At 53.1% G+C, this 23,691-nt stretch overlaps 9 protein-coding genes across 9 annotated transcripts; 3 read left to right on the top strand and 6 right to left on the bottom strand.

Moving 5' to 3' along the window:
• Positions 1 to 234: 234 nt before the first annotated feature.
• On the bottom strand, positions 235 to 947 carry J4E85_000142 (uncharacterized protein; the record flags this gene model as incomplete). The annotated part of the gene is made up of 2 exons (XM_051464436.1): positions 235 to 414; positions 468 to 947. The coding sequence occupies 2 exons, from the start codon at positions 945 to 947 to the stop codon at positions 235 to 237; spliced, it is 660 nt and encodes a 219-aa protein (XP_051330957.1).
• Positions 948 to 2,568: 1,621 nt separating this feature from the next.
• Positions 2,569 to 5,438, bottom strand: J4E85_000141 (uncharacterized protein; the record flags this gene model as incomplete). Its single annotated transcript, XM_051464435.1, has 2 exons — positions 2,569 to 3,887; positions 3,935 to 5,438. The coding sequence occupies 2 exons, from the start codon at positions 5,436 to 5,438 to the stop codon at positions 2,569 to 2,571; spliced, it is 2,823 nt and encodes a 940-aa protein (XP_051330956.1).
• Positions 5,439 to 5,944: 506 nt separating this feature from the next.
• On the top strand, positions 5,945 to 8,333 carry J4E85_000140 (uncharacterized protein; the record flags this gene model as incomplete). The annotated part of the gene is made up of 2 exons (XM_051464434.1): positions 5,945 to 7,085; positions 7,141 to 8,333. The coding sequence occupies 2 exons, from the start codon at positions 5,945 to 5,947 to the stop codon at positions 8,331 to 8,333; spliced, it is 2,334 nt and encodes a 777-aa protein (XP_051330955.1).
• A 433-nt stretch (positions 8,334 to 8,766) lies between these two features.
• J4E85_000139 (uncharacterized protein) lies at positions 8,767 to 9,861 on the bottom strand (the record flags this gene model as incomplete). Its single annotated transcript, XM_051464433.1, has 3 exons — positions 8,767 to 9,240; positions 9,296 to 9,723; positions 9,774 to 9,861. The coding sequence occupies 3 exons, from the start codon at positions 9,859 to 9,861 to the stop codon at positions 8,767 to 8,769; spliced, it is 990 nt and encodes a 329-aa protein (XP_051330954.1).
• An 860-nt stretch (positions 9,862 to 10,721) lies between these two features.
• J4E85_000138 (uncharacterized protein) lies at positions 10,722 to 12,043 on the top strand (the record flags this gene model as incomplete). Its single annotated transcript, XM_051464432.1, has 3 exons — positions 10,722 to 10,753; positions 10,900 to 11,245; positions 11,324 to 12,043. 3 exons carry the CDS (start codon positions 10,722 to 10,724, stop codon positions 12,041 to 12,043), a joined length of 1,098 nt encoding a protein of 365 aa, XP_051330953.1.
• A 103-nt stretch (positions 12,044 to 12,146) lies between these two features.
• On the bottom strand, positions 12,147 to 13,454 carry J4E85_000137 (uncharacterized protein; the record flags this gene model as incomplete). Its single annotated transcript, XM_051464431.1, has 2 exons — positions 12,147 to 12,884; positions 12,936 to 13,454. The coding sequence occupies 2 exons, from the start codon at positions 13,452 to 13,454 to the stop codon at positions 12,147 to 12,149; spliced, it is 1,257 nt and encodes a 418-aa protein (XP_051330952.1).
• A 461-nt stretch (positions 13,455 to 13,915) lies between these two features.
• Positions 13,916 to 17,222, bottom strand: J4E85_000136 (uncharacterized protein; the record flags this gene model as incomplete). The annotated part of the gene is given in 6 exon segments (XM_051464430.1): positions 13,916 to 13,990; positions 14,523 to 15,810; positions 15,868 to 16,433; positions 16,863 to 16,879; positions 16,948 to 17,035; positions 17,049 to 17,222. 6 exon segments carry the CDS (start codon positions 17,220 to 17,222, stop codon positions 13,916 to 13,918), a joined length of 2,208 nt encoding a protein of 735 aa, XP_051330951.1.
• An 872-nt stretch (positions 17,223 to 18,094) lies between these two features.
• Positions 18,095 to 21,372, bottom strand: J4E85_000135 (uncharacterized protein; the record flags this gene model as incomplete). The annotated part of the gene is made up of 2 exons (XM_051464429.1): positions 18,095 to 21,151; positions 21,202 to 21,372. 2 exons carry the CDS (start codon positions 21,370 to 21,372, stop codon positions 18,095 to 18,097), a joined length of 3,228 nt encoding a protein of 1,075 aa, XP_051330950.1.
• Positions 21,373 to 21,543: 171 nt separating this feature from the next.
• Positions 21,544 to 23,272, top strand: J4E85_000134 (uncharacterized protein; the record flags this gene model as incomplete). Its single annotated transcript, XM_051464428.1, has 8 exons — positions 21,544 to 21,659; positions 21,708 to 21,994; positions 22,044 to 22,111; positions 22,157 to 22,267; positions 22,314 to 22,650; positions 22,698 to 22,838; positions 22,885 to 23,067; positions 23,115 to 23,272. 8 exons carry the CDS (start codon positions 21,544 to 21,546, stop codon positions 23,270 to 23,272), a joined length of 1,401 nt encoding a protein of 466 aa, XP_051330949.1.
• Positions 23,273 to 23,691: the final 419 nt, after the last annotated feature.

Genomic DNA, 23,691 nt, shown 5'->3' with positions numbered 1-23,691 from the left:
GATGATTTGAGCGATGGGAGATGAAGTCGTCATAATGGCCCGAAGCCCTGTGCAACGAGCAAAGTATGGTCCGAGATTATAACGCCGTATAAAGTTTTGGTTGTATGTTTGCCGCTAAACGAGAAAATCCGGGGTATCATGCAGCGACGTGAAAAGGGAAATAAGAGGTCAAGGAAAGAGCGAAAACAGGACAATTGGTGGATTTGGAAGATTGATTTGTGCGTGTTTTTGGCATTATCGTTTTAAAGGCTTGTGGTACTTTGAGCCGGAGCTTATCGAGTTGTTCTTCTCGCGAATCTGTATGGTCGGGGGTGGTTCTTGGTTCTTGACGGACAGAATGGCGGAGATGGCGAGGGTGATGAGTGTGAGAAGCTCTGCGGAGGCTGCGCCAATGGCGGTGTAGAATGCGACGCCCTGGAGAATTAGTTAGCGGCATGGAGGTGGACTCGGAAGGGGCGCTGTCTTACCTGCTCTTCACAGACGGCGCGGTATTGGTAGCGGCCGTTGGTCAAGACATTCGCGTTGGTACACGAGTATCTTCCCAAGCTGGCCTTGCTAGCCTTGTCCAAGAGGTTGAAGACGACCAGCGCTGTGATCCACATGATGACGCCAAAGCTGCCAGCGACGATGCGGTAGACGTCGCGCGAGCGGAAGGGCCGGCGGAAGGAGCGCTTGAAGGAGAGGGTGAGGATGGCGACCGAGGCGAGGAAGTTGCCGGCGGCAATGGCGAAGAGGATAATGGTCGGCGCCAGGTTGGTATGGGCAGGCCAGACCATGGGCAGTTCTCCTTTGCGCAGGTCGATGTAGCGATTGCCGCGGTAGATCTCAAACGTGTGCATGAGCATGCAGACGACTGCGCCGCTCAGGACGATGATGAGCAGGCGGAGACATGACCGCACCCGACTGAGCCAATGCGCCCGCGACGAGATGGCGAGCTCGAGAGGCATTGGCAACCTCTTGAACCTGGAGTCGCCGTGGTCCTCGGCCTTGGGGTACGAAGAGGAGGAGCCGACGAGGCGCGCGAAGTTGTAGGGAGTTGGCGGGGGCGGCGACGCGGCGGAGGGTAGGGTGGTGGTAGTAGTGCAAGTCTGGGCAGAGCTAACAAGACAGGTCGTCGTCGTGGATGTGGAGGGATTGGACGCGAAATAAGCTCTGGCCATGATCTTGGGAGAGGTGTCGGCACAGGCGTGGCTGCTGGGCGGCGCGCACCCCTCGAGCTGCTAATGTCGCCGTGGAGATGTGCCGCGACGAAGTGTAGAGAGAGTCACGGCGGGCCCGGAGCAGAGGACATGTGTCGGAGCAGGACGAGGTGCAATGGACGCGGCGGGAAGAAGTGGCCGTGACATGCCCCCTAGCCCTAAGCAACCACCTTAACGAGGCTGAGTCCCGCCCACGCTTGTTGAGCGCTGCCGATCGGCTTTACGTCGAGACTCTGCATGCGCCAGACGCGTCGGGTTTAGTATTTACGTCTCTTCATTCGTGCGCCGCGGTCGCGAACCACTCATGCATCCATATCTACGCCCGTCTTCTCGGCGACGTAGTCACTTGCCGTCGAGCATCGTGAAGTCGCTCAGGCAGATTTCGGGGAAGCGCCACCTGCACTAGCGAAATGATCCAGAATAGTCAGATTGTGCCTTCTTCATTGGCCCCGCGTTTCACCCACGCCTCCAGCATATATCTCCGTCAGACGGTTGCGCCTCCGTCTATAATCATCCATCGCAGCAGCACCGCAGTCGCGCTTACTTGGAGTACTACACTCTCTGGTGTGCATGCGACAGTGGCCCACTCCAAGCCCATGCCGCCAAGCAACACCTCTTCTACATCACGGGCATCATACTGAGATCACATATCCCCAGCATCGTCTTATTGAGCGTGAGACGCGCGTTCGTCGAAAAAAGGCGTCCAATGGCATCCTCGTCCCCGGCAGGGGTGTGCGGGCCGCTATTGACTCGAGTACAGTAGCCAGCGCCCAGGAACCACTTTCAAGAACACCGCGCGCAGTCTCAAACGGCCCTCTGTCCGTGAGTAGCATGTGGGAGGTTGCAATGTCTACACAGCATCGGTGCAGCAGTCAGGACCCGAGTTCGTGTCTGACCTGACATCTGGGCTGTGTAAACACCGATTACACGCCAAGCTGTCGCCCCGCATAGCCACGGACCCCACGGCAACGCAGGCAGACTTGACGTTGTCGCCTGATGCAACTATTCGCGAATGCCCACTCATACGCTCGACGTGTGCGGCATCGTCTTCCGAGGATAGAACAGCTTCCTGTTTCTGACACTCGATGCATGGCTAAAACCGTTAGCCTGCATGTGGGCCATCTGAATCAATCGCTGCAGGCGGTACCCACGTGCCTGTCGTCACTGTGCAGCAACCACGCTGTGCAAGGATGTGAAGAACTCGATCATCATAAAACATCCATCCTGCTTTGCTGGTTCCAACGCGCGCTAGCTTTGTATGATTTTGTTACTGCCCAACATACTGCACATCACACCGTAAAAGGACGGAATGAATGCAGCTTCTTCTGGCTGCTGAAGTACTACTCATTGACGCGCAGAGAACGTGTCCTTACTCTTGTCCGGTCACACACTCGTCAAATAATTCCTCAACTCCGGATGAGGCCTGCATCAGATCCTGCTTTTCCTGCTCCCAGACTCTCGCTAGTCCGTCCGTCTCGGTAGCCTGCATAATCGCGTCCAGCATAGCGACCGATTCCTGTGTTTGGCTTGTGATCTCCTCGATGTCCTGACTACCGGCCTTCTTTCGCTCTTCTACACACCGAGCCCACAGCAAACATATGCCCATCATGATTGCTGCCCTGTACTCCGGTAGCCTAGGCCACGCATTGAGCAGCACGCTTTGCAGCGCTTTCAGTGCTGAAAGAAGAAGGGGCTTGTGACTAAGTGCGAATGGCTCCTGCAGTATAGCCGAGATCAGAGGCACAAGGTCGCGAAGGTGCTTGACACAATCAATGCCCATGTGGCCTAATAATACAGGAACGTGTGACATGATCAGGGTGGCCAATTCCGGGTACGACGAGGGTGTAGGGAAATGTGCAAGAGGAGAGAGGACCCCTTCACGCAAAATTTTGTCCAAGAAGCGTTCTCGGGAGGGGCCTTTGCTGGGGTCTGTCGGAAGGAGCTGGGCGAGTGAGATAATAGTAGGGAACACTTCTCGGAAAAGGGTGACAGATTCGTTTTCCGGTGTGATGGAAGGGATGTAGGTGAACATGGGGAACAGAGCCTCAGTAAAGATGTTGTGATACCCAGTGCGTTGCAGGAAGCTTGTGGAACTCTGCACGGCTATCGATGACTTCTTCCCAGCGTCTGTCCCGATCTTCTGGTGCAGATTGTCGAGTAACAGACCGAGCATGTGGCATCCTCTTGCTTTCCATTTCATATCAATGTCGTCCATCATTTTCAGTATCGGAGGCATCAGCAAATGCCATTTCCCTTCTATCGTTTTCCGGTCGAGTGTGCTGATCGCCCATTCCAGCAAGTCCAAAGCATACTGATTCCCAGTGTCTTTCCAAGGGGCCGGTTGCCGCGAAGCTTCCAGCGCATTCGACGTGGGCTTATTCTGCGGAAAGAGAGGTGGGATGGTAAGCTGAAGAAAGTGATGTGCCAGGCGAAGGGAAAGCTCACTATCAGTTTGTCCGTCCTTAGAAGCCTTGACGGCCTCAATGGCAGCGGTGGGATCAGTTATGTCGGGATTACGTAGCTGCCAGGCCATAACGACATCGAGGGCGTCCTTCATCCAAGGGCCAGGCTTGGTACCAAGTGCCTTGGCAAGGTCTGTACCTTTGAGAAGAGGTCTGAACGTGTCGACATCAAGAATCTTGAGCTCGGTAACCCGGGCAAGGAAGCTGTCATATGATCGAAGAATTTCTAGAAACAATTAGCAATGTCCAAGGAAGCAAATTGGTAACACTGACCATCTTTTGACACCCGCTCAAGCACAATCTCGTAGACGAGGTTCATAAAGACTTGCGTCCTCCAGCTCGAGCCCCAACGACGGATAGCCATGCCCAAAGTATCCCTGGCAGTGGCATCATCTGTCGGGTTGATGGTATCCGGTCTCCGAAGTCCGTTGGCGCACCGAGCGACGACGTTGCGGATTTCCTCACTGTTGCTCAAAGCAGACGCAATGACGTCGCAGATCTTATTTGGAGCCTTGAACCCTTCGCGAGCTACTAGATAAGCAGCGAAGTAGGGTCGCTGTAGTGGCTTCTGATGAGGTATTGTGGGTGCATCCATCCAAGGCATCATGGTTGCGCAAACCCAAGCTAGATACCTCTCGTCCTCGTTTCTCAGCAAGGTATCGGGGATAGCAGCTGGTACATCGGCATTCTTCTCGATGATGGTCTCAACAAAGTTGTATGCTGGCTTGAAGTAGGCTGTGTCCGGTTCAGATAGCTCGCGGGTAGGATCTGTGAAGACTGTCCTGTAAAGGCCGAACTGGTCGATCAGCTCTAGAGCCATACGTGGTCTGGGACCCTTCAACATCTTCTCGAGCTCTATTCCGACTCTTTCACGACTGATTTTGATCTTCAAGACGTCTTGTATCTCTGCGTTGCCCATCGCCTTTGCTGTCTCCGGCTCGATCGTGTAATCAAGGCGGCTAGCAAAGCGGATCAGCCGCAGTACCCGGAGTGGATCATCCTTGAAGGTCTGGTAAGGCTCTAGTGGAGTACGGATGATCTTGGAAGCCATGTCTTTGTGTCCCTGTCCAGTAAAGTCTTCGACCTGACAAGTGTGAATATTGTAGAACATAGCGTTGACGGTAGCGTCGCGCCGCATAGCGTCCTCTTCCGCTGTACCAAATTCCATCTCTGGGTTACGAGAGACTTCGTTATATGTCTCTTTCCTCAGATTGACAAGGTCCAAGTCGATACCCAGGATCTTGGTGGTTGCGGTCTCGAGGTTCTTTGACTTTTCGGGGTTTGCCTGAATCTTGTGCAGCCCCGGTGCAATCTTCTTCGTCTTGTCGCGTCCGCTGAGGTCGTCGTTTTTGTCGATCAGACCGTGCTTTTCAGCATTGCCTGGTATCTCGAGATACTCTTGCATCTTTAGGCCGAAATGCTCACCCGTCATCTTGTTGATGGCAACGTCGATATCATGACTGCCAACTTTGAGGAGCTTGTCGCGCACCCATCCGCCAGTCCAACGCAATACAACCTTTTCCTTCGCTAGGTCTTCTGGAACCTGCTCACCAGTGACATCGCTGCTTGAGGGTGCTTCGTCTATGTAAGCAGCCACGTCCAGTAGAAGCTGTCTGAGCTTAGATTCGACCTCGGTGAGTTCCAACTGGGCTGATTCGGCATTCTCCGTCGACGCCATAGTGCCGTAGGGGTGAATGGTCTTGGGTGAGGGCCGGCCAATTTTGCGCCGTTTAGCGTTTGGTTGTTGGTCTTCGGATGGTGAGCTGGTCCGGGACATACGAGTTGGCTGTAGAGTGAGAGCAGAGAAGGTTCTGGAAAGCAGAAGCGCTCGTGATAGTGGCCGAAGTGTGGGTGCAGGGAAGTCACGTTTGTATAGTAGTGAAATTGTCCGCGTTGAACAGAGGAAGGCTCGACTCATCAACGACATCCATATGAGTCAGAAGGATTGCTGCGATGAGATTCTAGCTCGCAAAGCGCCGTAAGGACAGACAAGAAGGCTGAAGTGTGCGTTGTGTGCTATGTCTGCAGACACATGTGCGACGATGAGGACTGGCTGTGTGCTGATGGAGATGCCGCATTTCGTCCAGTCACAAAGCGCAGCGGCCGCAACCGCGATGATGCACCACCCAACGTCGTCACACTCGCGCAGCTACAAACGGGCGGCTGAGTAAAGGAGCGCTTCACTGCCGCCAAGTCCAGCACACGACAATCAGAATACATGCCGACTGCCTCAGAACTTCCGCGCGCATCCAGAACCCCGCGGGCGCAGCGCCCTAGCCTCTCATGACGCCGCCTCAGGATGCCACGCCGAAACCCCCAAAGTACCCAGCCGATGTGGAGGCGTCGATGATACTGCCCAAACAGCGCGCATCCCCGGCTTCCTCTCTCGCCAGCCTCCCCTACCGCCGCTCCAATCCAAGCCTCTCCAAGCTGTTCGAGTCCACCACGAGCATATCCACGTCGCGCCCCAACTCCGGCGCCGCGACCCCCACCCAGAGCACCGTACAGGGCTCCGTCTTCTCGCCGGGCTCAAGACTGAGTGGGACAGGCACGCCAAACAGCCTGCCGCCGGGAGTGTCGGACGAGTACCGCGCGCTTATACAACGGGCGTTTGTGCCATGTGTCGCTGTGCTCGCGGACGCGGAGACGGAAGAGCTGATTCGGGGCAAGGGATTGGAGGGCGGGCTACTACAACTTCTGCGGCCATTCGGAGAGGCAGTGCCCGGAAAGGTCACGATACGAGATAGCAATGGGGCAAGCAAGAGCTGGGAGGACTTCGGTGTGCGCTTCATAGGCGTAGACGATGCATATCCAGACTTGCGCGTGGACACAGGTGGCCAACGGACATCTTCGAGCTCCACACGGCGACCGCGACGGTCAGGAGGCGATGTGTCACAAATCGAAGAGCTAGTCGACCGGCATCTGCAGTACTCCGAGTTCAATAAACAATCACCCGTGTCCGACTACATGAGCAAAGGCGACACAACGGCCACGCAGACAGACGGCACCGCTTCACCATTCCATACTCTATATCTACGGAGGCTACTATCAGGACTGCCAGTAGTGCCTCACGAGACGTTTTCTCATCCCGTGGCTGGCATAATAGCCATCTCATCACGGAATCCACACCCTATAGAAGAGTTGCGGAGGCTTTACAATCGCCAGCATGACGGCGATCTCCGTTTTCCGCAATGGGTAGAGAACGACTTCCTACGATATTACGTCCTGATACACGATGAGGAGACAGGAGACATCGCCAAGTCCAACCAGACATTCGACTCGATGAAACGTCATTTTGGTCTGCACTGCCACCTACTGCGACTGAAGAGTCAGCAATGCATAGCTTCAGACGATGACAGCGTGCGTTTACCGACGTGCGAATGGATGTCTGCAGGAGAAGAGCTAGCAGAGATTCAGAGGCGAGGTAATCATGATAGTGTAAACCTGATATCAACCCTGCGTACTGACTATTCAAACAGAAACCACGGACGACATAACAGACCCAACACCCTACTTCCCCGATTCCGACATCAGCAGCTTGCGTACCTTCATCCGTGAACTAGTCACACAATCCATAATACCCAACATGGAGCGCAGCGTCTCAACCTGGAATGAGCAGATCCTGTCCCGACGCCGCGGCCTGTCTGGCCGCTTCATGTCTCTATCAAAACGTTGGACACCCTTTGGCGGCTCAAGAACCTCCTCATCATCCTCGACTGCATCAGGAAACTCCAACTACGACAGCCTACAGGGTTTTTACCGCCCCGACGCCCCCGAAGCCATCATGCGACGGCTAGCAGATTACTGCTTTATGCTGCGCGATTGGAAACTGGCATTGAGCACTTATGATATCCTAAGGACAGACTTCCAAAACGACAAAGCATGGCGGCATTACGCTGGTGCTGCTGAAATGGCCGCTTTGTCGGCTCTCATGGCACCCACACCACTATCCTCCAAGTCCCGCGCTGAGAACATCGATGCGTGGATAGAAGCTGCATCGTACTCGTACACCGACCGCCAACGCAGCGCAGCGCCGTACTATGCTCTCCGCACCCTCGCCCTCAGCTTCGAGCTTCTGCGCCTCCGTGGCTCCTCGGCCGCAGACGACGCCGCACGCTGGGCAACCCGCATTCTGGAAACAGGTCTTGTAGGCTCGATAGGTCATGCACTCATCACCGAACGCATCTCGGCTTGCTATGCTGTGCGCACTGGCGTGGGCATGTATAAACTAGGAAGCCGACGTCGGAAAGCAGCGCTTTGGGCCGTGCTTGCCAGCGAGAACTGGTACAGACTGGATAAGTCGCAGCAAGCGGAACGCGCCCTCGACACAGCGCTCAGGCTATACAACACCCAAGCTGAGAACGCCGATGGAGGAGCGGTTAGACTCCCATTCGAGGACATGCAGCGATTTGTGGATGAGTTGAGACAGCAGATCATGGGCTTGAGGCTGGCAAATCAGGGCTATGGTAGCGAGCATGGAGAGGGCGATGAGGACGGTAGGCAGAGTCCGGAGGTGGAAGAGGAAGCTGAGACGTTGGATAAGAGCCCGCGGTTGCATAGGAAGAGCTTAATTGGGGTTCAGGTGCCACCTGTTGATATGGCGGGGCCTCTGAGTCCAGCGCTTGAGAGACCGAAGGGCGAGGTGGATGCCAAGGGCGAGGGCTTTGAATAGACGGTAGATATGCATAATGCTCATGACGATCAAGACGTACTCATGAATGACTTCACGCATGCCGAACATCACTCACACAAATCAAGTAGCGACAAGTCAACAGCAGTAATGGTTTCTCATTTCTAGGTTCAGTCATATCCCAAGAGATGAGCCATCATCATCCATGTGGAAACGCAAGCGTAACCCCCAAACGCCAAAGCCAGTGAACAGAGCGCGGCCCAAGCACTTTGGCACCCGTCAGTCATGCTGGCATATGCAACGATGTGTAACAGACAGCCCCTGCCAATGCTCGTATGCTATGCAAAGAAGGAAAAGGAAAATAACCCGGGAATAATAAGCGCCCAATGTTATGCTGGGGTATCATCGTCAGCGTCATCAATATGAACCGTGAATCGGTGTCCGTCGTCGTAAGGCCATGATGCTACCAAGCCTACTAGGCGGTAGCAGCGGGTGTGGTCTCTGCCACGGCAACACTCTTGGGTGCTGCAGGAGCCGGCTTCTTGGGCTCTGATGGGGTTTGTGTGGAAGGTGGTGCGGGCGTAGGCGCGCGAGAAGTCGTGCAGGATGGAGTAGGGGAGGAAGTATCTGAGGTGCGAAGACCGCGGAGCTTGATGGTGAGCTTGACCTTCACGGGCTCTGGTTGAGGAATTTCAATGTTGGACCGCTGCGACGCTGCGAATCCGTTTGATTCATCTGACGAGCTCTCAGTGCCCTCTGGTGTAGAGTCGGAGTCGAAGAGCGGCAGAGGCGAGCGGCGCTTGCGTGAGCGGCGACGCTGGTCATCGTCGTCACCGTCGACACTAGGGCTAGGCCGCTTCTTGGAGATGACCTGGGGTACGATGTTGACGTCAGGGGGGCCGCTGTGAGGTCCGGCGATATTGCGGACGGAAGAGTAATGCTCCCAAGTCTAATTTGGACGTCAGCACTGTGCCAGCGGGGTAGTCAGTGGTGGCATGACTTACGTGATAGGCAATGTGAAGTGTCTGGCGGCTGTCCTGAGCAGCCAAGTCCTCATTCGACGTGTAGCATGTGCGGGGCGAGAAGAGGTAGGTGTAGTCAGCCTGCCAGAGGCGGACGTTGACGTTGAGGGCGGAGGCAAATGCTGAGACTTCCATGTTGTCGGCCCACTCGCCGGGCTGGCCCATCTTCTCGACGTGCTCTTCAAACTGCTGTTGCAGCTGCTCGTCGGTGTAGCATGTGGTGTCAAGGCGGTTGGCGGCAGCTGCAGCAGTCTTGCGCTTGGGGTTCCGTCGCACCGTGTTGCAGGCCATGTACTGGCGGTAGAAGTCCGCGCTGTCCTTCATGTGCTCTATGGTGGTGGTGCGCAGCACCTCGTGCATATCTTGGTTGCCATAGAGCTGGTCAGACAGGGCGTTGAAGAGGCAGTTGCCTTGGGCGAAGTCAGCCTTGAACATGGGAATATGGGGTAATTCAGCTCACCATCGCCGCGGATCTGGCTGGCATACAGGGCATTGGCCTCGAGTATGGGAAATTCAGGCGAGTTGGCCCGCTGTCTTCGGGTAGCCATATTGGTGGTGGTGTATCAAGCGTGCGTGTTGGACAGGAGAAGTCGGTGTAATGCAAAGAGGAAGGCACAGGAGTGGGGTGACGGGGTCATGGATGAGGGTTGAGCTTAGGTGCGACAGTTGCTATTGTAGAGAGGGCTGGGCCGGCCACGCCAAGTTGGTGAAGGTCGTGGCCGGTGAACGTGAATGATGAATATCTTTGTGACGCGCCCGAACTCTTGAGGCTCTCGAAGGGACACGGCGACAGGGATGGCTCAGCTTGGCGGGTCGCAGGAACAACGATCTCCGCCCCGAGTCAGGACAGCTCGCGCTCAGGAGCCTGGAGAAGTACAATCAGACGTCAGCCAACCAGACACCGGGACAGCGCCTTCTTGTACTTTTCAAACGGCAGAAACTAAAGCTCCAGATGGTACGGAAAAATCTTCGGCCTACATACCTCGGAGCCTGCAATGATGTCACGGACCACAGAGCTCCCCCAGCTAGCCGATGGGGCAGGCCCGACTGTTTTTCGCGATATATCGGCGGTGAAGGGCAAAAAGCGCGTGCAAGTGGGCGAGGACCGAGTTTGCTCAATATTCTGGACAATAGCACCAAAGTGAAGGGGGCCGGGGCCAGCGTTATAATAGCTTTACAATGGCAAGCAGGCCAGTTGGTCAGTAAACAAAGCTCGCATGTGCGCACGCGTTTTGTCTCGTGTGCGGGAAGGAGCCAATAGGCGAGCCGGGGATACAAGGCATGACCCCGCCATCCTCATCAGGCTCCGCATCCACGGCGATAGCAACCTTGGAAGTCCTGTTCAGTCACCCCACGGCATATCACGGGTGCGTCAAGGCAGCCATCGCTCTGACTCTGAGCTGCCAGCATGGCCAACCAGAAGAGTGTCGTCGTTGTCGGGTAAGCTCGCCTATCAATGCTGTCATGATATTTTGTGTTGCCCCTCCACGTCCCGTGGTAATGTGTACTCATCCTCGCCTATGACTCTCCAACATGTCTAATCCGTCTTGGGCGGCAACCTCAAGACCGCACTAACACCACCCCAGAGCAGGCGTCATCGGCCTCTCCACAGCCCTCGTGCTCTCCAAGCACAAGGACCTCAGCGTTACCGTCGTAGCCAAGCACATGCCCGGCGACTACGACATAGAATATGCATCACCCTGGGCTGGAGCAAACTACTTCCCTGTTGGCAAGCCAGGCTCGAATTTGCAGAGGTTCGAGAAAGCTACTTGGAGTGAGCTTGACCGAATCTGTCGTGAACTGCCGGAAGCGGGCATACATTACCAGGCGACGAGGGTCTATGGACGAGAGAAAGATGCAGGCACCGCTACGGGACAGTGGTTTGAAGAGCTGACCAAAGAAGACGCATGGTTCAAGGACGTTGTGCCGAATGTATGTAGTGCCTACCCCAACTCGGTTTTCATACATTTATCTACGTTGCTTGTGTGAAGCCATGCTGATGCTTCTTAGTTCCGCGTACTGTCCAAATCAGAACTCCCAGAAGGCTGTGACAGGGGCACGGAGTTTACTTCAGTATGTATAAACACTGCTGTCTATCTTCCCTGGATCTTGGGACAGTGCGTGAAGGCCGGTGTGACCATCAAGCGCGGTATACTCTCCCATATCTCTGAAGCAGGCAGCTTCCATACCTCGGGGCATGCAAATGCCGTCGTGAACTGTTCTGGTCTTCTAGCCGCCACACTCGGAGGCGTCATGGACAGTAATGTGTACCCTGGACGTGGTCAAATTGTCCTAGTGCGGAACGAGCCTGGTGTCATGGTGACAGTAAGCGGAACCGACGATGGCAGTGAAGAAGCTACGTATATTATGCAGCGCGCAGTCGGTGGTGGAACAATCCTCGGAGGCTGTCTACAACACCACTCTTGGGAATCGCAGCCTGACCCCAACCTCGCACAGCGCATCATGCAACGCTCCATCGACCTATGTCCGTCGCTCGTACCGAAGACCGGAAAAGTGACCGAGCTGAGTGTCATTAGACATGGTGTTGGTCTGCGCCCTATGAGGACTGGAGGTCCAAGGGTCGAGAGAGAGAAGATTGATGGAGTTGAAGTAGTGCATAGCTACGGGCATGCTGGCTATGGATACCAAAGCGGCTGGGGAAGTGCGTGGGAAGCAGAGAAGCAGGTGTTGAACATCCTGAATGAAGACGGGATAAAAGCGAGACTATAAGTGTGCCCACGGAGCATTGATTTGGCCGGCCGTGGTAATGGATAGTAAGAGACAGCTATCGAAAGGGCGGGCTATAGTAACTCTGTCCGGGTTAAACCCCTCCTTACCGGAACTTCCTTGGTTTCTTCGACCCAACAACGTTCAAGACTGTCTTCCTTCTCCGGAGATGACCTGGTCCCAGAGGCCGTGTGTCTGCAACCTCGCCATCGTCTACCTTTTCCACGTCTTTTGGCTTTCGTTTCCAGGCACGCCGCCCGCGCGATATCTTCTCTGATCCCCACGCAGCATCACCCATCGCGCGTACTTTAGCCCACATGTACGTTCCGTGATATGCGATCGTCAAGGAGAGTCCTCCAATCACCGCTGTGGCGGGAATGGCAATGGCCCAAAAGAGAGCTTGCGAGCTGCTCATGTCTCTTATATCCGTAGTGTTCATGCCGAATACGGAAGAGATGAAAGAAAGAGGAAGAAACACGATTGTCACTAGAGTAAATACTCTGATGGCTTTCGAGTTGCTTTCTTCTGAGACTTCAACGTTGTGGCGGAGCACCTCTTTGGTCCTATCGAACAGTGCCTGTGTTTCTCTTACTCCTGTAGAAGTTGCTCCCATGTTGACAGCGTTGTTGTGATTTTGGTTCATGAGGGGGATCACGATGTCTCTGTCGGCTCTGAAACATTCTTTGGTGGCTATGCGATAGGTGGAGGGACCGATGATGTCGTAGAAATCCCTGATCATGCTGCGTTGTTGAGCGCAGATAGAGGCTACCATCTCGAATTCCTCTTCCAAGAGGTACAACTCTCGGAGGGCAAGCTTAGATGGCCGACGGCTAGCTTCGTATTGCTATGTCTTGTTAGTGTGTAATTATCTGGCTGACCTAAACAGTGCACATACCATTTTCGAAAGATGCTCTCGGTACAAGTCAGGTACAGACGAGTCGTGCAATACCGCTCTTGACCAGAGATGGAAGAGGCATATGAGCAAAGTAACCTCAGGCGTACTGCGGAAGTTTTGTACAGCTCCCCGGTGGCTGCCAGTATGCGCCATGATCAGTAGCTCTTTACGCGCTGACGAAAGTGTAGTAGAAGCTGCTGAGCCGAAGTATGAAAGCAGATCCATGTGAGTCTTGAGCTCCTTCCACGAGATGATGGGCATCGCGTCGGCCAGATTGAGTTTGTGCAACTCAACAACACTATACCCGCAAGTATCGATCATCTGCAAAATCATCTCTGCCGCTTTTACAAGCGATAGCGGTAGGAGATACTCGCTCGGCTTTTCGTTTCTCTCATTGGCGACACTGTTGCGTATATCAATTGCTTTGGATCGCAACGTCTCGAGGCGCAGTGCCATTGCACTGAGATACTCGACAATGAGCTCGTTTTGCTCCTCCACACCAGCTAGCTGAGATGACATAACCCAGTGAGATAGCTGTGTTCGAGAAAAATGTGATGATTGATTCGTATCGCTGACGTGAACGCGCCGCAGATGTTCGAAAGCTTCATCTGCGCTTGAGTAGTACCTTGCGCGCTTGCAGAAGTCACACTGATTTATAGGAGAACATAGATCAGTAAGCTTGTGAAGCCTCAAGTATTCTTTGTGAGGAATCTCACGGATCGCGTAAGTTGAAGATGGCTCTGACTCCTCCAGCTCTTGATATACAACATTCTTGACGCCCATATAGCCAACGATCTGCCAAGGTCGTGTGAGTAGTAAGCCAAAACAGCCTTTCGGCGCATTAAAAAGGAGTCATACCTCGATGATAAACCTCAGTACACCCCAGCATCTGCGCAAAAGCTGATGATCGTAGTATTTTGGTACAAATTGGTCCACGATCTCCATAGTAGAGTGAAAAACGCGTTGTGCGTGTTTGTGCATCAGAGCCATTTGCCATTGGGTGACTCTTCTCGCCGTGACATAGGTCTCCGCTTCTGAATCAGTTCTGACATCAGCTGTAATGTCACTGTTAGTAATGCCGGTACCTGATTCGAGTGAATTGGAGAGGCCATTTGTGTCGTCCATTACAGTCAGCTCGTTGCGTTCGGTTGTATTTCCAACGACTCTGGCACAGGCCCTATAACAGGCCGCTAGTGATGTCAAGACATCATCGAGGGAAGACTCTTTATTGGTGAGTCGTACACCTAATTGATACGCGTGGACAAATGAATGCGTGAGATCGATTGGTAGTCTTGCTGCATCCGTCCGCGGCCTGGTCAGCTGCTGTTCGATAGCAAACAGAGTAAGCTGTATATGGGTACTCTCATCAATATTCTGCTCTGACGGATCCTCTCTTGTTTGCCATGCAAGGAAAGGTGGCACACGAAGACCGGTATTCAATCTTGTAAGCTTGGGACTTGGGGAAACTTCTCGCGTCCGATACGTCGTGGCTGCGCGATTTCTGTCCACAGTTTTTCCGCGTGAAGCTCTATCGTTCTGTTCAAGTAAGCATGATTTCACTTCGAATCTCCGTCAGCGAGTGCGTACATGTTCGGACGGAGACGCATCCATTGGCGGATTCTGCTCTTGTCGCTCTTGTGTTTGAGCGCGCGATCCTTCTTGACGCTCCCTTTCGAGATGCGCCTCTATACGACGGTCGCATGTGTGGTTAATCATCGGCAGCAAATCCTCTGTTGTCAGGTGTTGGAAGATGATCCAGAAGTTAGGATCAAGTATGTCATGCTGGAATCGCAGATTGAAGTGAAGCAAAGTAGCCCTATCGAGTTGACTAGTCGGTACCCTGGTATAGTTAGGTAGAGATCGCTCTTCTCTTCCGGGTGCTGTGTCGGTTCCTTGTTTGATGATGGCTTCGATAAGATTTGGAAGGAGGCCAGACTTGGCGAGCCGATTGCGGAGCTCAACTTCTAGTTGCTTTTGGACATCTCGGTTGACTTGATCAGTGTTGTGCCTCAACGCAGCAGCAACTTCTTCACTTATTAGTCCTTTAAGGTCTTTGACTTGTAACCCCACAAGATCCCTTAGGTCTCCAGGGTTATCCTCGATACCGAGACGTCTCTTTTCTTCCTGGATTATATTCGCATCATCCTGTAGTCGTAGATCTGATTTAACGAGCTCTTCCCCTTTTACGTCCCCTTTGAATGATCCTGGGGCATCTTGTGTGGCAACGTGCAAGTTGGGTTGACTTTGTGAAAAGCGAGCTTTGGCTTTTACTCCAGGTTCCACGCCCTCTTCACAATCTGATATCGCATTCCGTGTCGCTCCTAACGTGGCCTCTTCTTCTTCAGACTCAGGATGATCTCGCTCGTTGATTGAGCGAGATGATGATGAGAACGAACCCTGAGCATCTTTTTCTGTGTATCCTTTCGTATCGTAGACATCAGGCGCAAGTTCGAAAGAGCCGGAAGGCTTTTCTTCGTCTTCTATGTCGATGATGTCAGGTACATGAGACTCCCTTGAACTGTGCGGCGACTCGACTGCATCACCAACCAATGATGTACTACTGACTCTTTCCGCGAACGATAGAGCCTCACCAGCAAGCTCTTTGGTGCCAACAATGGATGCATACGAACTACTGCTGATTTGAACCGCATTTTCGCTCTCATACGTAATGGCCCTGGCAACATGAAGGCCATCTTGTGCAAAAGGCGGCCTTACCATACGTTCTGGACGGCGGAAGATGATCGGCTTCGGGCTAGTAATAGGGTTGCTGCCACCCACGAGCGAGTCGGGGTCATTCACGACATAACCTTGCCTTGCTAAAAGTTCACTGGTTGCGCCAACGTATTTCGATTGGCGACTCTGCTCGACATCGTTGCTGTATAAAGATCAGTGGGAGGCCAAGAGTGGATTCATTCGACTGGTGACCGCTTACAAATGTCGCCTTAGGATAAGTGCTTTAGTCTTATCTTCATCTGTTGAGTTATGTTCGGAGCTTAGATCACCATACTCAATCTTTCCTTGTTCACTACGTGAACGATCGATCAAGGACATATCCCTACTCGTGCTCTTCCGATTGAGACGCAAAACGATCATTGCAGATCGTTCGGATTTCATGATGTGTGGCCATTGGTCTGCCTCCAGTACTGAGTCATCTGACCCCAGATGTATGACATAGTCTTCACTATCTTCTTCGCTGTCTTCGAGACACTTGCTCTCAATGTTACGACGTAGTGCGACGTATGTTGAGCACAGCTTGAGCGGTACGTACGTGACTTGTCCGTAGAAATCGGTGACCTGAACTAGACTGGGTCCGTCTGTACGAAGGTAGTCCCCAGAGATAAACTCAACACTGCCGTCGAAGAGTTCGTGGAGAGCACTCGGTCCGCAGGTGATAATAAGGTGTGACTGTATGATCATGGACCAGAATTGGGGAACCCGGAGAGTGTCTCCCCTTCTTACACCCTTGAACTTCTTGAACATTTGTTCGTCATCCCGACCCTGTGCAGCTTCTTGCGGATATGTATACTGGGACAATCCTCTGCCGCAGCATCCAGCAACACGTCAGTAAAGTAGTTTGCTTATACGAGCCGTTGCGAGCTGCAAACTTACCGAGTTTCGTGTAGTGATGTGTCTTTTGGTGCACGAGAGGGATGGAGCGCACCAATGTCAAAGTACGGAAAAGCAACAAAGATAGCAGATATGTCAGGTTTGTGGGCTTGTATAGGATCGGTTCCGTCGCATCGCAGTACTGTGTTCGGCCGTATATAGCTGCCGTGTGAGGTTCGCTCTGTGCATTCAACCTTGATGTGTTTCAAAAAAGAAAGCACAACCGGTATGGCGTGTTCATCGTAGTCAAGCGCAAAATGGGTCGCGACTTTCTTCCATGATCGTTAGATTGCTGCCAGTGGTCTAGGGGTAGAAGCGTACCTCAAACGCATCGAAATCTATGCAGTGAGTTTGGATATGCCTGCATGTCGTTAGCATGACGCAACCATTGGAAGAATTGACGTACAACCAGTGTTCAGATCTCGCATCATTCGTTCCACTGGTGTCCCGTTTTGACCTGGTAACGATCCGAAGCCGTTGAGCTTCTCCGTCAGCTGGGGTATAGACCATCGATGCTGCGACAGCGAACTTGTCCTGATCGTATTTCGAGGCCCCTTGAAATTGTGTTGTGGCTCGTTTTGCAGCCAACACACTTTGGTCTAATCTGTCGTTGTTCAGCGGGATTTTGATGATTCGTTCATCATCGGCGCTGTAGCTCGAACCATCCGCGTCTTGCGACATGGTATCGGCTTCTTGTGGATGACGATTAATTGTCGATCAGGATTGAAGTGGGAGGTGCAACACAACTCGGGACGATGTTAGAGGAGGGAATGCGCGTTGACACAAGCGCCCGTCCATCTGTGCCACCGAACACTAAGCGGCCCCCAGCCCCCACCTTCGCAGCAGGGTATAGCGCCCTGCAACGCCTCTACAGTACATAAGAATTACAGGGTATAGCGCCAGACTTTGATAGGCCAATGGTTAAATGCCCATGGTCATTCGCGCCACTCATCACAGCTGGAAGACAGGGGCGATTATCGTACTCCGCGTAAGGGGCAATCAAGGACAGAAGACGTGCCAGCTTGAGCAGAAGGCTCATATCGCTTGAGTAATGGACCAAAAAAACCAGATTCAAGATGAAAGGCATAGAAATTGCGTTAAAGACCAAGAGTCGTATGTTAATCGCAGGTAACATGTACTCAGCATGGCGGTTGAGCCGCTGTTGTCGCGAAGCATGTCTTGATCTCATCTACGGCTGGCTTCAGACTCTTCGATGGTAATGTCCAGTCGTGACGCTTCAACCCTCCTTCGTGAGTCAAGTACCAGAGAGTCTCCGCTGTTGTGATGCGTACCTAGACCTCATTAACGTAAGCCAGCGGCAATAGATTGTCTTATGCATACCTTCGGGAATGGATGTAACAGCATGCTCACAGCTTTGGCTAGCGTATCGCTCCTGGTCATTGGGATGACGCCTAAGCCCCGATACACATCCAGCGCGAGGTGAAGCTTTTGCATATGCGTGGACTTGAAATGTGCTTTCTGCGTATATGAAAGAAGTGCTCGGAAACTAACACGGTTAGCGCATGCGCATGGTTAACACCAAAAGGCGATCCTTACTTGAAAGAGGTCGACTGTAGACGCTGCATGACCTGCATATCGAACAAGAAGGCTATGACCTCTAATAGCGGGAGCAAAACTCTATCATTGCTGATATTGTTCTTCAGGAGTGTCAGGACGCAGTTTGCAAAATCAACTAAGGCAAACTGCGTAACGTCGGATGTATCTTCGTCTTGTAGCATATCGACAAAGTCTAGCAAAGCTGCTCGTGAGTTCTGAACCACGGATTCGGAGCCCATCCCCGCGGAGCTGACAAAACCAACACAGATAGCTTCTCTGATCGCGGGGGTTTTCGCTGTTTGTAACGACATTAGTGCGTTCAGGAAGTAAGTCCGAGAGGAGACCTCGTCTGTGGTTGCGCCGCCGGCTTCTCTCAGCTGAAGGACTTGAGCGGCGTTCATGCGCATCTTATCAAGCTTCTCGAGAGATAGCCGAACGATGTCGGCGTAGATATCGTACTCGCGTTCATTGCGTTTCTCGGTGAGTATTCCATTTGCCCAAGCCAAGCGCACGGTATTCAAGGCCTCGAGTCGGACGAGTGACCCGACATCTCCCCGTTCTGTAATGGTGTAGTCGTTAAGTGCAATGTGCAAGGCGCTCGCGATCTGGTCTTCTACATCGGCAGCAAGCTGAGTTGATTTAGGGTTCTTGCTTCCAAGCAAACAACGCAGAGCACGTAATGCCACCGTTCGGGCCTCGATTGCCACAGCTGATGTGCACCTGAAAGTAAGTACCTTTACGATCCGCCGCTGGAGGGCATCCCTTTCAGTATCGGGTGCCAGGCTGTCCAAGCTGCCATGCGCAGCTCCCAGGGCGATCGCATGCCCGGAACATCGCGACCCATTGTACGATGCTTCATTTTCCAAACGCAGCAGCCATGACATCACGACGCCAAATGTGTCAGACCCCGGTAATCTAGGTAACAATGAGACTACTGCAGGAACTGCGGTAGCAATAGCATCGAGGACTGATTCCTCATGACGCGCGAGACAAAGGTCCAATAAATTACAAACCTGTGCCACGGGTAGGTTTGAAGGCCAAAGCTTGCTGAGAGTCCCATTGGTGAGTCTCGACATTGCTCCGATAATTGCACAAACTGATGATGCGGTGAACTGGGGTCGCAATGCCGGCGAAGTGAATGCCTTGTCTTCAAGCTCTAGTTCTTTTGAGAATAAAGTCCAAAGAGCCATCAAGGACGCATATGGGTTTTCGGGCGCTTGTTCCACATGCATAGCTACTGTCGTGTCAACGAGGGTCGCAAGGGCAGTCACCAACCCTTGACGCTCTTCCACCTCGCGAGGACGCAACGCCGCAAGCTTGCCGCGGACCTGATCAGACATCTTCTGCACTACCGCAGGCGATCGAGCCTTAGAAAGAGACCCGATGGCCTCAGCTGCAAACAGACGTGAGTCTGAATCCAACGAGCCGGTTCCTCTCCAATCTAAGAGACCACCGAACAGGGCCTCCCAGTACAGAGACTGTAATTCTCCAGCCTTGATCGCCACGTCGCACATTGCGCGCTGGCGGAGCCCGACAGCGTGGAAGTCAACTATCTGTACGAGCGGTATGCCCTCTTCTATTGTATTGGGGTGGCGACCTATAAGTTCTTGAAGCGCAGCAGATGAGCCTCTTCTGATGTTGCCTGCTGGATCGAGACAAGCAGCAACTACCAATTCGATTGCCAGCACTTGAGGGACGTGTAATGATCTGAGGTGCTCGGAAGCCCTTATTGTCGCGGTTTCGACCGCAAGGAGGTCAGTGGTGGGGTAGCGGCGAGAGAGCGCCCAAATACCGAAGCAAGCTGCATCGCGTACGTTCGTACCAATGGACCCTCCAGTAGGCGACCGTTGCTCAAAGCCGAGGGAAAGTAGGAGAGCGTTGAGAACGTCCGCCAAATGACCGGTAGAGATTGCTTTCCGATAGAGAAGCTGAGCCAGCGTCAAAGTCAAACCGTGCCATCGGAGTGGGTTCACGCTGTTCAAATTGCGCTTGGACCCCTGCCAGTAGATGTTCTCTGTGAGCGAGCCAAGTATTGCTTCGACAACCTCGCTGGCCATCTCCGCGTCCAATTTGAGAGTGATGATGCTGAGCGCCTTGCTAGCACCGTATCTGACTGGCGTGTCACCATCCGCGAGTGCTTCAAGGAGAAATTCGATGACTTCTTCCAATACCACGGTTGAATCGAGTCCAGGAAGGGTTGACGTCGCTTGTAGGCAATGCAAAACGACATTGCGCAAGCTTTTCACGACCAGCTTTCGGGCCACAGCTGATGACTTGACAAAGGCGAGACTCTCCTGATCCAAAATCTTCCTACAGGATAGGTATATGGCAGCAAGGAAAGGGCCAAGCTCTTCATTCGTAGCGGAGGCCAATAGCCCTGACAAGAATGAGAGAACCCCAAGACACTGATGTATGTCGGTCTTCTCTTCGGATATGTCTGTGAAGAAAGACAGCGACCATTGGACCATGGCATCCAGTAAACCTAGCTTTTGCATATCTGGTCGCACGCATGTCCTCACTAGGAGACTTGCAGCGGCGCTTCTTTCCTTTGTTGGGGATTGAAGCCCCGACATGCACAGAGAAATTACCCGAAGAGTGACACCTGGAAGTTCATCCGGGAGCTTCAGCCCAAGAGCTACAGGTGTTTCTGCAGAAACTTGCAACCCAGACATAGACTCCAGGGGAAAGGGCGCGAGTAGTAACTGTGAGAGCCATAAGAGCAGCACATAGCGCTCTATCCAGGGACGAGCTGTGTCCTGCAGTAGGGCATCGGTATTTTCAGATTTAACAACCCCAGTCGCTTCTAACTCGCCCAAGATCGCTTCGAGATGACGTGGTTCGTTATTGAAGAAGCCTTTGGCGACCTTTTCGCCTCGGACTTTACAGAACGTATTCAAGACGGAGCATATGGCGTATGCAAGAGTCACAAATCCTGGTTTCGGTTCTTCTGTGGCGCTCGCCGATATTGCTTCTAGATAGGCGGCGACGAGTGGAGGTATGAAGGTTTTCAGGTGCGTGTCTAAAATCTGGGGGTCCTCCTGGAATGGCTCTATCTGGAGAAGGTCAGACAGCCATTGAGAACATTGATTGATAGGGTTCATACCAAGCTGCATGCCTTGTACATGTCTGCTGTTCGGACATGTTGGCGGACGGGACCAAGGGCAGAGCCATGCTGCCGTTTCCGCAGTAGTCGCGGTAGCAGCCTCTCGAAGTCAGACAGGAGCGATGCAGATGCTCGCTGTAATTTCAGGTCGTCGTCCTCTCCGGCGCTCATCATGGAGTAAGGTGGAGTTGTGACGCACTTTGCGGGCGACGATGGGTGCCTTGTTCGCCGAGTCAGTTCTGGCAGGCACGACGCGTGAGTCTGAGTCAACCCCGCGACGCGCTTTCGCTACTTCTTCCACCATCACCACTGCGACGACTACGTCAGCCACGACAGCACGCAATGGCGGGAGAAGACTACAACGACTTTCTCGTTGCGCGGGTGATTACCGAGCAGAGGCCGGTCACCTACAGGCTGCTCAGCAGAGCGACCAGCACCAATGTCAACACAGCGAAACGGTTCGTGCAGCTCTCGCCAGCATCTGAATGCCGGCTCACATAATACAGGATGCTCTTCGAATTCCAAAAGAACCAGAATGCGCGGAAACCCAAATCGGTCCACGCCACCTACCTCGTAACTGGCACACCCAAGCGAACCGTAAAACCCAATGGTGCCCCCCGTCCAAAGCGTGAGGACGCCGACATGCGCAGCTCGCCCTTTATGAGCTCCATGCCCGAACGAGAAGAGCCCGAAGACTCTGATTACACCAGCGACTCCGATGACGAAGATACACCCGCACCTGAAGGTGTGAAAGAGACAAAGATTGTATTGGTAGGAGAGGAAGACTTGGAAAGTACGATTGGCATATGCTATTGGAAGGACCCAGCTGACGGCTGCACTAGAGACTAGGTCAGAGTTTGAAGATGGATTCACGGCTCACGTTTACAGTGTGGAGCCCGGCCCGCTCAAGGTACGAGATCCTGGGAGGCTTCAGGACCAATACTAAGACATATAGGCTATCCGCGTACTGTCTTTGTGCAACCACGAGGTCGTAACAGAGTATGCAGACGAAGATCCTCTAGAACGGTGGAGAACATATGGTTCCATTCAAAACGAACACATCAAGGTACGCACATGGCTACAGCTACACGGGCGCGCTAACATTGTTGTAGCGAAGAACTGCAAAGTATGCTCCTCCTACTGCTACATCGAAGCCCGCTGCGAAGACCATCACGAAGCCTGCCGGGAAGGGCTCTTTCGCTTTCGCGACGAAGGAAAAAGAGACGTCCGCGTCTGCGAGAAGAGGAAGCGCGTCCGAAGATAACACATCCGGTCGCTCAACGCCACAACCCTCGGCGGGGTCTACTACACTGAAGAGGAGCGATTCGAAATCTGGGGTGAAGAAAGACAAGGCGACAAGCGACCTGTTCAAATCCTTTGCAAAGGCTAAACCGAAGGCGAAAGAAGCGGAAAAGTCCCAAGAGTCCACACCAGCGCCGGTCGAGGATGGTACGTACACAAACAGTCTTTTCTGATTACACGACTAACTTCGCTAGAACCAATGGAAGGCATGTCTGAGGATGAAGGTGATGCCGATGATGAGCCCGAGATCAAGATCGACGAGGAGAAGAATGAGGCAGCCCGCAAAGTCCGAGAGGAGCGAGCCGAACGATTGCGCAAGATGATGGAAGATGACGGTAAGTCTTTCGAGCTGGATATGATCGTAGTGTCTGACGTGTGTAGATGAGGAAATGCCGGATGCACCGGCCACAGCAGAATCTCAGCCTGAAGCTCCTTCAACAGCGGCGACGGATACCACAGAGCCAACCGATGGCGAAGCTACCGTCACAGTGGAGAACGGTCGCAGACGCGGCCGGAGACGAGTGATGAAGAAGAAAAAGGTCAAGGACGAGGACGGCTATCTTGGTAAGTAGCCAGTGCACTCTGAAATCCCTCCCACTGACTGTGCATAGTGACCAAGGAAGAGGCCGTCTGGGAGTCCTTCTCGGAAGAAGAACCTGCACCAAAGAAGGCTAAGCCAGCGCCAGCTAAACCAACGAGCTCGGCAAAAGCGAAGAATGCTGGCAAGAAAGGCCAAGGAAGCATAGCCAGTTTCTTCAAGAAAGCCTGAGAGATCTACAGATGTGAACAAGACGAACAGCGTTACCACAGCTTCAGCCGAACAAAGCAATATTCAAGCATAGCGTACAAGTCATTCGAATCATAATCGTGTATTTGGAATGACCAATACGTCGCTCGTACCCGCCAAACGTTTCGTCCATCTTGCAAGAGCATATTGTCCTACCACTTGAGCAGCAAACTCCTGCCGGTTTGGCGAAGCGACATTGACCAGGTCGCCGACGTGTGCTGCCCCGGACGCCTACTGTACAATGTTGTACACAGATCTTGACTTGTTGAACAGTGTCTGGATATCGTGATGTTGTGTGACATGGCATGTGATCGAGAGCAATCCTTTCTATAGACAAGCATGCTAAGCTTAAGTACAGATTCAGTTGGTGCCACCCTCAACACTGGAGCCTGAATGTGTTT

The sequence above is a fragment of the Alternaria conjuncta genome (genome assembly GCF_024043145.1).
Source record: "Alternaria conjuncta strain BMP 0040 chromosome Unknown scaffold_1, whole genome shotgun sequence".
In the NCBI taxonomy this organism is placed as follows: domain Eukaryota; kingdom Fungi; phylum Ascomycota; class Dothideomycetes; order Pleosporales; family Pleosporaceae; genus Alternaria; species Alternaria conjuncta.
The sequence above is the reverse complement of the archived record's forward strand: the minus strand, read 5'-3'. Positions and strand labels throughout refer to the sequence as shown.